This window comes from Camelus bactrianus, chromosome 7 (assembly GCF_048773025.1).
Source record: "Camelus bactrianus isolate YW-2024 breed Bactrian camel chromosome 7, ASM4877302v1, whole genome shotgun sequence".
NCBI classification, from domain to species: domain Eukaryota; kingdom Metazoa; phylum Chordata; class Mammalia; order Artiodactyla; family Camelidae; genus Camelus; species Camelus bactrianus.
This window is the reverse complement of record NC_133545.1, coordinates 70250829-70268996: the sequence shown is the minus strand read 5'-3', so window position 1 is coordinate 70268996 and position 18168 is coordinate 70250829. Positions and strand designations below refer to the sequence as shown.

At 36.0% G+C, this 18168-nt stretch overlaps 1 protein-coding gene across 11 annotated transcripts in view; it reads right to left on the bottom strand.

Annotated features, from left to right (window-relative positions):
• Positions 1–18168, bottom strand: part of CACNA2D1 (calcium voltage-gated channel auxiliary subunit alpha2delta 1) — a 425155-nt gene that overhangs the window by 309665 nt on the left and 97322 nt on the right. For all 11 annotated transcript variants that reach the window (XR_012508251.1, XM_074367566.1, XM_045510452.2 and 8 more), the window contains exon 3: positions 17762–17878. Coding sequence is in view for 10 of the 11 variants with exons in the window: in XM_074367566.1 (XP_074223667.1) it covers positions 17762–17878 (117 nt within the window). In the remaining variant the exon portion in view is untranslated. The remainder of the gene's footprint in view (positions 1–17761; positions 17879–18168) is intronic.

Sequence of the window (18168 nt, the reverse complement as noted above, 5' to 3'; positions counted from 1 at the left end):
TGAATCTCAAAGTATCAAAGGTTGCCAAGGCAGACAAGTAAACACTTTGGTTTGCCTCCTTTTATTTTACTTTCTATTTGTTATATCTGCCATCTTAGCTTACTTAAAAATTGAAGGAAAAAAAGTCCTATTTGTCTTCATTAATTTTTCACAGACACTAAAGGAACTGTACTTGTGTTCAAAATGCTAAAAGTATTTCTTCTTCCAGTCAGCTATATATGCTGGTCATTAAACAAGGGGAGAAAGCCAAAGAACAGTGTTTTCATCCAATTCTTCCCAACACCAGGATAATGAGACTTCTGGCAAAAACTGCATTCGTAGTTATTCCTGTAGTCAGCATACCAAAAAAATGTAATGAATACCAACGTGTCGGAAAAATTGCAAGAAGATACAATATTGGCGATCTTACAGCTCTTGAGAGAAATACTCTGCTCAAACCTCTGCATGTCACCTCTTCCTTTAAAAGGTATTAGAGCCTTACTTAATTTACATGGCTCATATTTAGATAAGGAATAAATATTCACTTATTTTAATTTGTGACTTTAAACAGCGAGCATTCTCTCCCGACTCAAAAAATGTCCAATCACCCTAACAGCAGTAATAATGATATTTTAATATGGTACAGAAAGGCATGAGATAATCTTAGCCATCGTTATACCGGGATAATGTGATGATTCACAGCAAATATGACTAATGTTAACAATGGCTTCATCACCCACTGTTTCATCCTTCCACTTCATCTTCTGCTGTAGAAGAAAAGGACAAATAGCTTTGTTTCTCCTGCTCTAGATTTTAAGCATACTACCTTCTTATATAATATAGTCAGGCTGGATAATCAATAAGGAAGGAAAGACAGCTAAAGTAAGTCCACAAACAAATCTGAATAAACATTTTAATCTTCCTACAGGAAATGTTGTCACAGATATTGAAAGTAACAAAAACTGTCAAATTTGAATTTTCCCCATATTTACCTAAAGGTAATTTTCAAAGCAATGCTTTCTTATTGATTAACGACATGCTAAGAATTTTGTATAACTTACAACTAGATAATATATACTAAAATAGATATATTTACAGTTGAAAAATAAGACAGATTTAAGGTTTGCTTAAAAAAAAAGTCCAAATGTTTACTTTCTTAGTATTTTTCACATTTGGAATTAAAAATAATTTAAAATAATAAACATGTACCATTTCGCCATTTAATGAATAGATTTTTACTTGGTGGGGGAGATTCTGGGAGCATAATAACCTTCCCTCTGCTCCCATCTCCAGGCTTCTTCTGAATTAATGAATCAACCTATCTGCCTCTGCTGACTCAATCAACTACTAGAAATTCTGGAGCCCAGGATCCATTAAGATTTGCATTCATTTGCTAGGGCTACCAACACGAAGTACCACAGACGGGGGGGTGGCTTAAATAATAGAAATTTATCTCCTCACAATTCTGGATGCTAGAAGCTCAGGTTCTTACTGTCTGGAGGGTTGGTTTCTTCTGAAGCCTCTCTCCTTGCCTTATAGATGGCCATCTTTCCTCTGTGTCTTCACATGGTCTTCCCTCTGTACCTCTCTGAGCCCTGATCCCCTTTCCTTATAAGGGTACCACTCATACCGGATGAGGGCCCACCCTAATGACCTAATTTTAACTTAATTACTACCTTTTTAAAGACCCTATCTCCAAGTATAGCCACATTCTGAGGAAGCGGGGCTTACGTCTCCAGCATATGAATTTGGTGAGGGACATAATTCAGCCTGTAACAAGATCCAAGAGGAAAACTATCTACAAGACTTCCTTCTCCAATGGCACAGAACATTCACTAGAACTTACATAGAAACCAAGGATGGAGACTGAAAGGAGGAAGATCCAGGAAGAGTTAGCATCTAGTATCTATGTTGCCTACCCGCAACCGCAAGGTGGAGACAGTCCTGGGTAAGGGTCTTTGACTAACCACAAAAAAGTCAAAAAGGATGATTTCAGCAAACTGTTCTCTGTGTGTTTTGGGGAAGTGGGAAAGGAGAATCATGGAGCACTTTGGGGAAATATCAGTGAATATGATATGACCGCACTTTCTACTGATCTAGCAAATTTTCTATATGTTTGGTTCAATTTAAAAAATAATTTTAAAATAGTTTCAATCTTTTAAAAAATTTCAAGAAGGAACTAAGTAAGTAGGATGAGTTTTCTTTGCTGTTGAGGCTCAAAATGTACAGAGAGACTAGCACAGAGAACTGGCAAACAGCTCAGGTACAACATGGGCCCAAAGAATCCTTTGCCTTTCAACCCCTGTGAGATTCATGCATTAAGTGCATTTCAATAAGCAGATTACAGCCCCTGGAGGGATAGAAAAAATTTAAGTCCAGAGAGAAGACCAAGTAGGATGATCAGAACATACTTTAGTGAATCAGAAAACATAAAGGAAATAGATGAACTCGTGAACAACAACAACAACAACAAAAATTAAATGAATGCAAGGGGGAAGAATAAAGTAAAATTATGAGTTTCCATGAATAAAAAATGAAGCAGATGAATTAAAGGAGAGGTTTTCATTGTGGATATCTGATCTATCAGCCTCAAAGTTTAAATATACATTTTACTTGATGAATAATAATATTGCTGTGTTTTAAAATCCATTTAATAAGTCTTAAAAAGAACCACTAAGAGTTACTGAAGGAAATGGATAATGAATAAGGTAATTTTAATTATTTTATACAATAACAAACAACTTAATTTGACCATTTAGGTTAACGATTTTAAGCATATTTAACACACTGTTCTCATCATCTATAGGGCAGAACTGTTCCTCAACTTGTGTCCCTCAGTGAGCACTGCTCGTTTGTATTTGAGTATATGTCCTTGACAACTCAATTATTTCCTTTCAATACTAATTGCCTTTAAAAACATTAATTAGACTATTTCTTCTCTGATTAATGCTGAAAAAAATTAACATCAAAAGTCCTCAGCCTTGCTGGTTCTAACTCCAATTCTTTTTTTCCCCCACCTTCAACTTCTCATAAAGAGAAAAATCCAGTTTCTTAAAAGGTTGTTCCTAACATGCCCATAAGTTATGTTGGGTAACTTAATGAGAACCTCTTTGATGAGAACTAAATATAACAGAATGATTTCTTACAACCAGGAAAAAAAAAAAAAAAACTAAAGCAACTGAATCAGGATCTAATATATAAAATCAAAGTATCTAATCCGGTAACACCTGAAAAGGTAACATCACAAAGGGACTCGCAAGAGGATATATCAATGTTACATACACCGATGTCATCAGGGCACACTGGGTAGACCTCGGTCTTTCACTGGTCAATGTCAGCTAATTGCTATCTAATTTTTAAACATTAGCCTTACCACACATACGATTCTGCCTTTATCTAACCTCCCAAGAGTCTTTTGGAGCTCACTGTTTCTTAAAATGAATACATTATTTTCCTTCTGAAATACTGTCACTAAATGGAGAAGTGGGAAATTACTATTGTCACACAAACACAACAAAAATGTACACTGCCAGCTCCCTCTGTAATGGACGCCTACTTATGTGGCAATAAAACACTGGCAGATCACAGGGATAATTCCCCTGTGCATGTGCGGCTGAGAGGAAAAGTATGCCCTGCCTTGACAGGAACTGCCTTTAAGTCTTTAAACTGTCCTCCTTCCAGTATTTATTCACGGTGTCGTCTATGCAGCTGAGAAATGCTATTTCAAATCAGCGAGCCTGTCTGAACCCCTCCACAGAGAGGGGCTGAGGACCTTTGCAGTAACTCAAACTCGGTCACTTTTCTCAAGATAGGCATTAGGTGTCACTTGCTGCTCCTTAATATGCTGATTTAGCATCCAACAGCGATGGGGCAACTGGTGTGAAATGTCAGCTAAGGACCAGACACTACCATTTAGTAAAGAGAAATTTGATCACGGAATTGCAGCAACAGTCAGTAAGCAGCCCTGGATTTTCTGGTCAGATGACTGGCAACATTTGGCATCACTGAAATTAACGAAAGAGCCATCCTCCTCCAAATTCCTAAAAGATAACATCACTTTCAAATTATAAAGCTCCAGTAAACAATTATCTGAGGGCAAAGAAATGACAGTGACCGCATGAAATGTCTATAAATTTGGGGAAGAACGGAAATTCTAGGAGCTTTGACAAGCTCTTTGTATTTCACTAGATAAACACAGCTGGTCTCCATGTTTTACCTTTCCTATTCCCACGATGCCTCTCTTCCTCTCTAATGGAGTTAGTGGTTCTGTCCTTTAACTTATCATCTGTCCTGCATTTCTCACAACTTTATTTTAAGAAAGGCTGACTGCCACATGCAGGATCCCATTTGGATGTATCTGGAGTCTTGGCAGCTTGACTACCCTGTTCTCCTACAAACAGACTTTGAGAGCATGTTTGGAGGTCCTAGCAGGAGAGTGCAGCTACTCTTGAAACCTTGACCAATGAAAGGTCGGCCTCGTTCAGGGAAGGTCATCCTCTTCCACCCAGTGTGCATCTTCAGGAGAGAGAGACGTGGAGCCATGACGGAGGAGAGGACACTACCCAGCCCACCAGATCAGCCAAAACAACCTTGGCAATCACTGGGGTGACAGATGTCGCAGCCAGATTGCCCCTCACATCCAGTTTCTCGCTTTTTGTAATTGAAAGTTGGTTAATTTCAGAACATCTTTGGTTTAGAAATGCAAATAATCCACTTAGCTCTGCATCTTTGCCTTTAACCAATGCTTAGGAGCTAGTCGAATTGAGAAGCACAGTATTAAAAAAAAGTTGTTGTTTTCACTGGTTCCAGTACGAGTGAATGTCTGCATGGTATTTAAGCTCAAGTTTAGAAATAAGAACCCATCTAATTAATTTTCATCTACAGACCACGACTGTATATGCTATACTGTGTAGACCACAGTTTCCCTAAAACACTCCCTGAATACACTCACTTACTGGTATAAAAGCCCTCACACAGTGCGTGGCTTGTAGATAGATACTCTAAAATAAGTTGGTTTTCAGATACAAGCCCAAGTAATTACATTGAGCTTAATTAACACTTTGAGGTTTATGATCTCTGTCTCCATAAGCAGACAAGCAAGCATTTTTGTGTAAATACTTAATGCCTGACAAATCACAGTCAGGCTAGAGAATGGGAGGACTAGGTCCTCTCTCTGTTCCCTCCATTCCTTCCTTATACTCTTTCAGTCCCTCTCTCCTTTTGCATAAACTGAAATTAAAATTAAAACAAGCTATCATTACCACTTCTTGGCACAGCACATCTTATATAAAATAAAACATGATAATAAATAATCTTATTGTGAAACAAAAATAGCAACCTAGAATTACATGACCTTGGATAATACATTTAAAACTTTTTAATTCTCTACTTCCTCACCTAATCACATTATAGGTTAATAATGAGAAGAAGGTGGAAAGGAGGAGGAAGAGGAGGAAAAAGTGAAAGAGAAAGAGGAGAAGGAGCAGGGGAAAAGAAGAGAAAAGAAGTTATTAAACAGAATAATACACGTAAAATACTCAGCAGAGAGACTGGCACATAGTAAATGCAAGGCCGAGAGAGGAGAAATGCTATGATAAAACCTGGGAATCAAATCGATCTGGGTTCAAATCCTCGGGCAAAATAGCTCTGTAAAATAGTAATAATAACATACCAGGTAAAAGTATGCCATAAGGATTAAGGAAGTAAATGCAAATAAAGTCCTTAGCACAGTGCCTAGGATATCTTAAGTGCTTAATAAACTGTTAGTACTATTATCCTTCTATATAAGGTACAATGTAAGAGATTAGTTATTAAAAAAAATTAATATTTAAACTAAAGATGTCATCACTCTCTACTGAGAAAATATAAGAATCAATTTCTGTTCAAAGGATTTAATTAGAGTCAAAACACAGTTAGAAATAAAGGCATCAAATTATATACTCAACTCATCTATTTTAATCTCTCAAGTTTAAAAATGCTGATTTAAGAGGGGAAAATTGATGTATACAAAGTCATTTAATGAAAATCAACACTCTGCAAGAGTCAAACTCATTACTGTGAAGTAATGGGAAGCAAAAATTACTGAAATTCACATTTTAAAGAAATACTCCAAGTACATAAATATTATGCTGGATGATTTACTTAATTATTTTCCTTTTTAAGAGGTCATATTATGTTGTTATGCTGGGGAAAAAAATAGCACAGGCAGTGATATATAGGGCAGTAAATTCTCTGTAAACCCTCTTGGAGAAAAGGAGTCATTATTATTTATTACTGAACTTTTAAGTTGGCTGACCCAGAATTTCTGACAAAAGACAGTGTAAATAATCAGAGGTGATTGGACTGTCGGGCAACAATAGACCAACATTTCTAGGAGTAGCTGTAATTGGGGAGTAATGAGTCCTGGGACTAAATGAATAAATTAACCAGAGAAAGGGTAGACAGTCTCTTGTAACCACTGCCTTGGCTGTCAAGATGTAAGTTGGTTTTTGCTCATAACTGGGCCTGGATGGTGGCAGGTGCCCCAGAATACAAGGTCTCACTCCCCCACAGTGCAGCGTGCCCGCATGCCGCCTGTGGCTGAGATGATACACTCAAGACAGAGCATATGAGCTGGTGTGTGTGATCAGGAACTGCAACTCTGAGGCCGAATTTTTTTTTTAAATCTGGAAGACAGATGTTTGCCCCAGCCAGCCTGTTAATTCGGAACTGATTATGTTGCCAACAACAAAGGCACCAATTTGTAGAGAACAGTATGAGTTTTTGACATTATTATTATAATTAAAAATACATCTATCATTTAAAATTAAGTCCTGTGTACAGAACCATATTTAACTTTTTACACTGAGCCAAATGCAAACTGGTCACTTCTACCTAAGTCTGTCAGAAGCCCTGCTATTTAAAAACAAATACAGAAAAGAGAGAGAGGAAATTAGTAGAAAGATTAAAGATTTCTATTTCCTTATATGAAAAAATAAATAATGCCCCATATGCTTTTTGACTTAATCATTCCATTTATATGATTTAATTCTAATAAAGTCATCAAAAGTTTTCCCATATATAAAGGTGCGCTATAAACAATATTGTCTGTATAAAAAATATAGAAACAAATCAAGTGTCTATCAATAGGAGACTGGTTAAATAAATAATATATTCATATATACAAAGCCTTTAGAAAGAATTACTATTAATATCCAGCGACATAAAAATTTCCATGAAATGTTGATAAGTAACACACACACACACACACACACACACACAATGGTCCTAAAAGTAGTCACCAGACTGTAAAAGGTAGTTTTTCTCTGGATGGTGAACTCTTAAGGCATTTTTTGTTTTCAATTTATACTGTCTATTATATTGTTTAAATTACTTACAACAAGGATACATTTGTGTATTTAGCAACGTAAGAATAAAATATATCAGAATCCTCTAACATACATACATTTGCATCATCTAACATACAACCCATAAAGAATAAACCAGTTCTCACTGCACCTGGATCACATGCAAATAAAAATGACTGACGTGCAGCTGTACTGTGCTTTATCAGTGTACTTCTTTATAAAAGGACCACCTTTGATTCTGGCCTCTATGTTGTAAGAAAGTTGGAGAATAAGTATTTGATAATTTCTAGAACACAGACAAGAAAAAGGAATAAAAACTATGTTTATATAGGAAAGTTAAAGAGATTTGGGTTCATTAGGTTACAGAGCTACAGCATACTGTCAAAAAGCACAGGCTTTAGAAGAGTCAGGGAGATCTGGGTTCAAAACCTCTTCTACCTGAAATGGCTCAACTTTGTTATGTAACACCCCTGATCTTCAGACACATCCTACAACATACGAACCTCATACAGTTGTTCTGAAGACTGAATCTGAGAATGTGTGTAAAGCATTTAACACAACGTCTGGCAATACTGATTGCTCAGCAACTGAGAATCATCATTATGTATCTGCCAAGAACACTGAGCTATGATGATTTGACGACGTCTTCTACCACCCCCAGTACACCCCCGCACACACACACACCGAGATATTCTTATAAGGAGAATGCCAATCACATTATAATGTATATAGGGAACAGAAAAGGAAGTAAGCTTAAATTAGACAAGCACATGGATGTTAGAAATACTTTCTTGAATACCAACCTAAGCAACAATGGGATATTACAATTGTGACACTATCATCACTCAACTCATGTAGAAAAGAACACCTAGCTCCCTAACCAGGGCTTTACACCTGCCCGAGTGTAGAAGGTCAGGAAAATGAATTCACAGAATTCCTTCAGATTCATGATTCTATGATATTTTAATTAACAGGACATTCCATCATTCTCATGGTAAACTGTGTCAGGGAACTATAAGCAAAGCACAGACAGCTCATCTTTGCAAATGCAGTTCTCAATTCTATAGGCTCTAAAAAGAAAAATCAAAAGATTAAAAAAATAAAGTTAAGAATATTTAGGAATCAGAACACCATTTGAAGCTGAACTCTGTAAACAGCTAAAACAGTGTTTACCTTCAGCAAACACTACTTGATCAGACTGTCTCCAACTTTACATCATATTATGAAGTTTTATTTGAATATTCCATTATGTGAATCAAAGATGGTGGCCTTGGGTTAGCATTGTTTCTCTATATTTCCCTTTATGTAAAACATCATTCACTAGCATATTCAGATCAGAGCATGTCTATTGTTCTGCTGGGTCAAGGTTACAGTTTTATAAAACAGAAGTGGAATGATATATGGAGCTTTTTTTTTTATTTTGCCTCACTTTGAGACTCTTTTAACAATCATCATAGGTTTCATAGACTCCCAGGTCACCAGGTAAAGTTCAATGACTATCACTGTAGAAACAGCACTGCACATGTGGTTACAAATCCCAAGTCCAGATCCACTCCTACCAAGCACCTGGGTGTGAGGGCTGGCCAGCCCCATGTGTGTGGGGCATGTGTCGTCGGATAGGGCCCCTCACCCAGAAGGATCCCACAATTGGTTTAATGCTTTGCTGTCATCTTGAAACTCATGACTCTGTAAGGAGTCATTTATATCTTCTTTTATTATGAAGTCATAACTGCCTGTGTGAGCTTTCCAAGTCACTTCATCTGCTTAATTCTCATCCTCGTCAATGTGATCAACAACCCAACACCACCCCCTTCCCCTAATTCTTGCAAATACGGTGTTATCAGAGCATACGTTATCTCTGTCAAACTCACCACAGTAAAGCTGTGGTGGTTACTTTAAACATTACTTTCTCATCTTAAAGGATTAAGCCAACTAAAGTCTGTAAGAATCAAATTTCTAAAAGAGACTTCCTTTAATAGAAAGAGACTATCAATGTTGCCCAAAACCTTTCCTTGTCTGAACACCTTCCATTAGGAAAAGAAATGCACTACACCATTAACTGTACTCTCTATCTAAACGTTATTATTTGGCAGCTACATTTTTTCCAGAAGTGTCTTTGTTCAGATAGTCATTGAGTGCAAACACCACTTCATAGGATGGGGGAGGGAGAAAGGACTCTGTAGCACAGAGCGATTTACAACAGAAAGTGTTGTTTAAAAACACTTCACTGCTAACCTTTAAATAATATATTAATCAGAACAGAATGTTACAAAAACTAAAGCGCTGAGTGTGGTAGTGAGGAGCAGCATAGTTACAGAGATACGGACCTGTTTCCTTCTTAGGATAACCCAAGAGGTCCTAGACACAGCACTGAGTGTTTCACCACCCTTTCTGTTCGGCCCTCCATTTCTACCACTGTAATTACATTAGACTTAAAACCCATAAGGATGTGGCTAAAGTGTGTCACTTGAAAGAGGAAACATGGTGGTGTACCTGGAGATTTCCACTTAACACAGTGGTAAATGGCAGCAAGAAATACAGGCATCTCCCATTTACAATAATCTCCTTCAGAAAGCTCCTATGTTCTGAGTGAAAACCATGATATCATTTATTACGATATTTATTTTGTTAACTGGGAATAATACATAACATCAGTACCACTCCACACCCCTACATACCTAAAAAGGTGTGAATTCTTTGTTGGGTAAAATTGGACACATTTTTAAATTCCTTGAGCTTTCATTTTTTCAGGTACGAGACCATTTTAACCTATTTTGCAGAATACAAATTGTGTTAGAAATATAGAGAACCTAGCAAAGTGCTTGGACCATAAAAGACACTGAATAAATGCTAACTACTTGACTGTTCCTTATGACTAAAATTCCAAAGACTTTCACTCCTCTTCATTTTTGTAATCCACTCATTCACTTATACCTCAACTTTGTTATCACCCAGAACTCTTAATTTCTTTCATTTCTATCATTTACCACAATTTCCTGTTCTCCATTGCTCCCTACAAATGTATACTTTATACACATAAAAAGGTTGACACTCTTGAATTCATAATTCCTGACCATTCTCAGACCCTATCTATCACAGTTTCTTTATTTCAAATATTTCAACTATGATTAACTAATTCTTAAGTATCCCTGATGTTTACAAAATTTACTCTGACAGTTCTTAATCCAAGATGGATTCGATAGTCCTTTCATTCCACTACCTTTCACACTGTGCCACACCTTGTTAGAGAAAGCTGATTTCATCACGCACACAATCATACTGAAAGAATGGGACCCTATATAAAAAGTCAAAGAAAGCAATGTTTTCCTTTCTCTCCTCTGCTTCTTCAAAATCACATTTCTCTATACTTTCTACCCTAAAACTCACATTAAACCTTGAAAAGGTCTTGACACAGACACCGGCTGGCTGGAGACATATTTTAATTAAGAGTACCACAATTCAGCACAGAGAGACAATGACCCAGTTGAAAACTAACATCTCTCATTTCCCCTTGCAGCCAAGGATTACCCAGTGAGATAAACACAGAAGTACCAGAACAGGACTTCTGGATATCTCTGGAACTACCAACCTCCAGGTTTCTGGTGTGAGAAAATAAATGTGCAATCTGTGTAAACTAGTTTAGTTGGCATGTGTATTAATCTCATTTGAACACAACTTCAAGCCTTACAGGTTCCAAAACCTTTCCATTCCTCTTTATATTTACAATTTTTATGTTTGTATATAAATTTTATTTACCTTGGAACAGTCTCAGTTAATCAAATAAAACACTGAATCTGCGTTATAAGCAAAAAGTCTAAGCTTAATCTGAAAGTCATTTATAATGCCATTACCAGCACGGTGTTGCCCTAGCCTGAGAATCTTCGGGAGTTTGAGTGTGACACATCTCTATTTCCACTCTCTGAGCTTTTCCTCCTGATCCCACCTTGACTCCACTTACGAGTGCACATGTGATTTCAGCAGTAGCACTGAGTAAACTGGCACTGGAAGGCCCTTTCCCAGTGGTAATCCCGTGTTGGTACTCTCTGGGATTGGTGGACGTTCAGCACTGACTTGCTCCCTCCCTGAGGCGATTTCCTGCCTTGTTTGGAGACATCCAAGACACCCAGCTGCAATGTCAAACTTCTAACTGTCACTTACACCACTACCCCTCAGTTCCCAACTGACAGCTCCCCTCTTCCTGCTGAACTGGCTTTGCTCTGGCAGGAAGCCCCATTGGATCCAGTCCCAGACCAGCTCCATCCCATAAGGCTGATCTCTGCTCTAATTGGTACTTAAGCTCACGCCCAGTAAAGCCACCTTTCATTGCTCTGCCACTAGGCATCTCAAGCCTCAGCACTTCACTTCCAGCATCCACAAGCATGTAATATATCCAACCCAAATCAATAAAAGTAATCTCAACTTTGCAAAACAAAGGGTAGATTACCTAGTCCCTTTATCACTCAGACTCAAAGGAACTATATCAGCAATCAGAATAAGCCTCTTGAAGACATTTACACTAAGAGTCAAGAAAAGGGTAAGCACACTTTTCTCCTGGGAAAAGAGAAATAGCATAAAATTCCACAATTTTCCCAAAGTAAATTTTTCTTGTTCTCTTCAACATGGATAAGTTTATACCCTCAAGATAGATTGTGGACTACTGGCCAACACACACACACACACACAATATGCAGACAGCTCTTTTAACCTCATTTGTAGAATAGGAAGGTGTTTTTTATCTTGTTTTTTCTCAATGTTAAGAAGGCTCCTGATTTTACCCATCAATCATTTCAATTACCCACAACAGACTCTTCACTTTTTCTTACTTTGCTCCCCCAAGCTTCACCATAGTCCTCTAGACTCTCATGGCCCGTTCATTCTTTACATAAATATAGACTTCTACTTTACTAAGAGAAAAGCGGTCAACCAGTGTGAAGGACACACCATCTATTTCAAAGATAAATTGTATGACTATGATCTTCTCTGTATCTGTGTCTTCTAGAATCAAACTTCAACATTCATATTTTTCTCATTTGCAAACTTCAGATTCCTTCCTTTCTGTCTAAAACATGCATATATGTCCTCCATTCGCAAAAAATCAACAAAAAAGAAAAACTAAGTCTTTAGCAGCATTCCGTACTTCTTTCACTGCCCTATCAAATTTCATAAAAATGTAGACACATTTGTCGCCAATGTCTCTTTAACACTGAAGTCTTCACTCAGTTCCAATACATTCTACTGAATCTGTCCCCACAAAAAGTAAACCACGGCTAATACACAAACACAAGACAGTTTAAATTCTTCAAGTCTCTGCAGAATTTCACGTTATTTCCCTGGATCTCTTCATAATTTCTTTGGACCTAATTTTCAGAGATATCTTTCTATGTTTCTGAATTAAAACTCTCTAGAGATGAAGGCCAGGAATCCACATTTTTAGCAATTTCTATAGGCACTGCTAACAAACAAATAAAATGTATAGAACTACCAGAAATGAGAGCTGAAGAAATGTAAGAAAACAATTCGATTAAACTCTCTAGTGTCAGGGGAAAAAAAAACCCTACTTTAATAGTTATTTGCAAACATCTGTCATCTTCTTCTTTTCATTACTAACCATAAGCCAAACATCAAGGTTGATTAAGAGATGGGGCATATTACAGTATTTAAAGCTTCATAAGAGACAGGAGCAGTTTTAATTAGAGTTACCAGGACAACCAGAGGGAGACATGATACACCATAACTGAAAAAATGCCACTAGAAAAATCTGTTTATGATAACCCTGATCCTACTTCCTTCAGGCAAAATATCCAGAGACCTTCATGTACTCAATAAATCTCCCTGGCTGGGCTGTGTGGTGAATAATGAGCCCTGGTTTCATGTACCTCCGTTGTTGAGGAGGCACCACTGGATGCTGGACTACTCTGCTGAAAAGCTTTCTCCCACGAATTGTTCATTAACACTTGCAGATTTTTCAGCCTAGTTCAGGCTAAAATAAATGTTAATAACAATGTTAAGTGATTGTTTCCTTTTTGCTTCCAAACACTGATTTGAGACTTCTTAAGTATAATTCAATACTGTTAATAGGATAATCATACTGAGGCAGTTTCTGAGACACAGATTTAGCAAGTGTCAGAAAAAGAGTCATTTACAGATATATCTTTGAAATTAAATGGTTGAAATTACCAGTGTAGGCTTAAACAGAAAAAAAAAAAAAGGGGGGGGGGGAGTTTAGTTCAGCGCATGCTCAGCATGCACAAGGTCGTAGGTTCAATCCCCAGTACCTCTATTTTAAAATAATGGATTTAGAAAGGGAAGTCCTAAAATTGAATTCTACCATGACCTCATGTTACCTATACAATCTCAACAAGAACCCTGGTCCTCTCAGAATTTCCTCAGTTGTAAAACAATAGTAAACAGGTTTTTACTTCATAGGCTGTCTGGAAGAACCTAATGTATGTAAATCATCAGTCTCATAACACATTTTATATCCTCACAAAAAATAAGAGAAAACCAAATAAACAACTATTTGAGGGCAAAATTCTGTTTTGCTATCAAAGGGAGGCTTTTAGGGCAAAAGCAACTAATTTTTTTTGGTAACAATTGTTCTTCCAGCTTTTCCTAAGGCTGGTTTGATGGCACAGGTCAAAGACCATGGCACAAAATGAATGTGAACAGCAAGTCAAAATAAGTGGTGAAATTAAAAAAGAAAATATTGCTTTGAGTAGTTTAGAGCTAAACATATAGCAAACACAAGTTAAGTGTAAAGGAATAAGTTGTGTTTTCGTTTTTAATCACCAGGCTATAAAAGACATAATTAAAAACTTAATGTCCAAATACATAAAGTCTGTGCACATGCATGCACGAAAAATTATTGCAGATATTGAAAAGTAATAATAGTACCAAAACAAAACTCTAGTTCATCTCTGTTAAAGGAAAAAAAGGTGAATTATCAAACAAACTATTGTATAATTTCTCAGATATGCGAGAAAAAAAAGTTTTGTTTACTTCTCTTTGATAGATTTTACATCTATACTTCCAAAGGTGCCTTAGGTTGATAACCTTCATGCTAAAGAATAATAGAGGTTTTAAGTTTTTCACCTTCAAATAAAAATGAAACTTTTTGCAATACTTTGTATTTTATTTCATTGAATCATTTTTTAAAAATAGTTAATTGATATAGGATTGACAAATTCACAGCCTTCCAGAATATTGTATCAACTGACACATCTAATTTTTAATGAGTCAGAATGAGCAGTAGTTTAGAGCACACTACTCAGCCCTAACTTTTTTCCCCAATTATAATTAGATACTTCTTCAGGCCAAAGGACGTATTTGTGTAAGAATGAGAACTTAAAAGTTGGACATACCTAAATTTAAATCCTCTTACATTCTTATTACTCAAAGTATAGTCTTTGTACCAGAACCATCACCTATTAGAAATGTAGTATCTGTAGCCAGATCGACTGAATAAAAATCTGCATTGTAACAAGAGCCAGGGGTGAACTACATACATGCACATTAAAGTTTGAGAAACACTGTCACATATTGCTTGTTAAACACATTTCCTTGGGCAAGTTAAAGGAATCCTCAGAGACCTAGTTTCCCCACTGAAAAATGAGACTCAAAATGGTGTCCAGAGCACAGCAACACACTGAGACAGAATCAGATAATGCTACTTGGTAAACACTTAATAAAGTCTAACTGGTATTAAATTTTATCATCTACCTCAAATTGGTATAGTCAAGATATTTTCCAATATATGTATTTATGGGATTACACTGGTACCTCACGTCGATAAATTAAAGCTCCTTTAGTCCTGAAGCCTTCCTGAGTATAAACCTATAACAAGACTGAAGTAAAGTAATAATGCCACTTGCATTACTTACAATATAATGTGGCACCTGTTTTTTAATTGGCCTCAAAATATTTGTTTTAAATGATTTTTTTTATTTTCATGGAATCAAAAAAGTTGAAGAATTTAGTTCGAAAACAAACATGAATCTTTCTCCCTGACATAAAATCTAACTAACTACATTTAATTTGTCATTGCGTTTTCTATATTCTGCCATCATGTGCTTAAGATAGTCACTGAGCCCACAGGACTCAAATAATGCACCAGGTGTCTAAACTATCAATTCCAAATGATCAAAAAGAAAATCTTATTAGGCTCCCATTTTAACCTAGTTAGGGCAAGATGCATCCTACTTCATTTTATGACCTTTTCCAAAGGACTCTCATGTCCAGATGACCTACTTTCTGTATCTGGAGAAAAAAATGTAAGCTGATAAAAGTCAGTATAAATGGAATCACTTTCAGCTGTCATTAAGCAAATGTTAATTAGTTAGGTAGAAAGTATCTAATTTTTATTAGATACTTTTTTGAAAACATATTTACATCTATAAATGATGCTTTAAAATGGTATACACATACCCAAAAATGAAAAGAAAAATGCTTCGAATCTTCCAGTCATGAACATTTATCTTATCGTGGATTACTCATTTTTCTATTCCTTAAAGATTAAACACTTCAACTTGTGGCAATATGACATACTAAATATTCCAAAGTACCCTCCTTTTACATTAGAACAAGATTCTGAATATTTTAAGAAACATAAAAACGTGTAAGTGCCAAAAACACAAGAAAAATTTCTGAGTGCCAAGATATATATAAAATATAGTAAACTAAAAATCTAAACCGTCAGTGATAAGTAAACAAGGAATTCAGAGTTATGTGGGAACAAACAATCATAATGATGCTGAGATCTGTAGAATAAGAGGAGCTAATCTTATGAGCCAGCATTATATCTAACAAAAGATCAAGAAGAACTTCATGAAGAAAATTCAAGGCTGTATTAAATGGCATTAAAAACTTTAAGTGGAGAGAATATCATGTTTATAAATAGAAAAACATCATCATGATACCAATTCTTCCAAGTTTGGTCTGAGTCAATGCAATACCAATCAAAATCCCAGTAAAGATTATCTTTGATAATAGCACGCTGAATCTAAAATCTAGATAAAAGGTGAAGATTCAAGAATACTCAAGATCCCTTTGAAGAAGAATATGGTGAGGAAGGCATTGGGGGAAGGCAAACTACTGCCCCAAGAAATACAGATTAGAAAAAAAATTTGGATTACAACTGAGAACTCTATCCTGATATTTAAGTCTGCAGTTGCAGCTAGGTCTGAAACACATGGAATCTTTTACAGTAAAATATGTAAAAAATATTTATAACCTCAGGGTAAGAAAGGATTTCTTAAACAAAGCATACACACCAAAATGCTATTAATTTTTAAAGCCAACTCTGCATTAAAATTAAGAACTTATTTTATCAAAATATACCATAGATAATGAAAAGACAAGTCACAAACTGGAAAAAGATATTTGCATCACCCAGAATTTAAATGAATTACCATTAAGAATATATAAGCTACAAATCAATTTAAAAAATTAGAATGGACAAAAGATATGAACAGCTATGTCATTGAATAGAAAACAAGAATGGTGAACGAATGTAAAACAAGAAGAATGTCCACCACATCAGTAATAAGCAGAGGGTACCATCCGGCACCTATTTGATTGCCTATAATTAAGAAGTCTGACATTGCCACATATTGGATAGAATATGGACCAATGGGGACTCAAATATTGCCAGCAGAGGTCTAAATTGATACAACGATTTTGCAAAACAGTTGTCATACTTATGTAAAGCTGCCTTTGTGAATACCCTACAGTCCAGTAATTCTACTGTCCTGTACGGACCCTATAGGTAGTCTTGCACATGTGTAACAAGAGGCTTGTTCAAGAAAATGCAGCAACACTACTCACAGTAGCACCCATCTGGAAACAACTGAAATAATAATTTACCAACAGAGAATGAATGAATGAATGAATGAATGAATGAAGGTATAGCCCCATAAAATAATATTTTACTGGGAATAAAAAGAGGTAAAGCTGAGTATAAACATCCAGGTAAACCATCAAACCTAATGTTGATGGAAGAAAGCAAGTGGTTGATCACTACATACAGTATAATTGGCCACCTCTAGCAAGGAGGCAGGGTGATGAGACCAAACTAGGTACTACAAAGGCAGCTTTAAGGATATGGGCAATATTTGTGGGTTTTATACCATATGATCAACTTAAATGTGATTATTACATACCATAACTTACATATGTATAAAAAGATATATGTACCAATTAAATATACTATTCCGTTGCATTAATTACCCTAATAAAAAAATAAACTAATAATTAGAAATAAGCTACCTCATTATTTGGGGTTGATAATGAAACCATGATCTCATCTTTTATGAACCTATTAGATGAACACAGTTTCTAAGGTAAAGAAAACACACTAAGGAAAACCTCAGAATAGAGCATGAAAGATAATAAATAAGTAATGGGAAATAATAAACTGAGTAGACACAACTTAAACTCACCACAAGGGCTTTAGATCTGTTGCTCAGAAGTTTCTCAATATCCCTGGCTGCAATTTCCACCAGCTGGCGTGCATTATTTGGTTCTACGGTATACAAATCTTGGTATTTCTCATAAATCTGTATGAAGAGAAAACAAAGTTAATAAGAATAACTACATATTTGGCTCTTAAGTTGACATTAGAATGTATTTAAAACCATAAACAATTGAATAGAAAGACAAATCCTTTCTTCTTCTTGATCCTTTTGGAGTTTAGATGTGTCATATAATATATATGTTAATTTGCTGTAAGACTGCAAGCTTGCCAAAACAGTATGTCATGTTAATAGGTTGTAAAACACTGCAAACCACAACGGTTTGTGCATACAATTTTGTAACTTGAAGTTGCACTGCCCCTCAACCTCAAAAG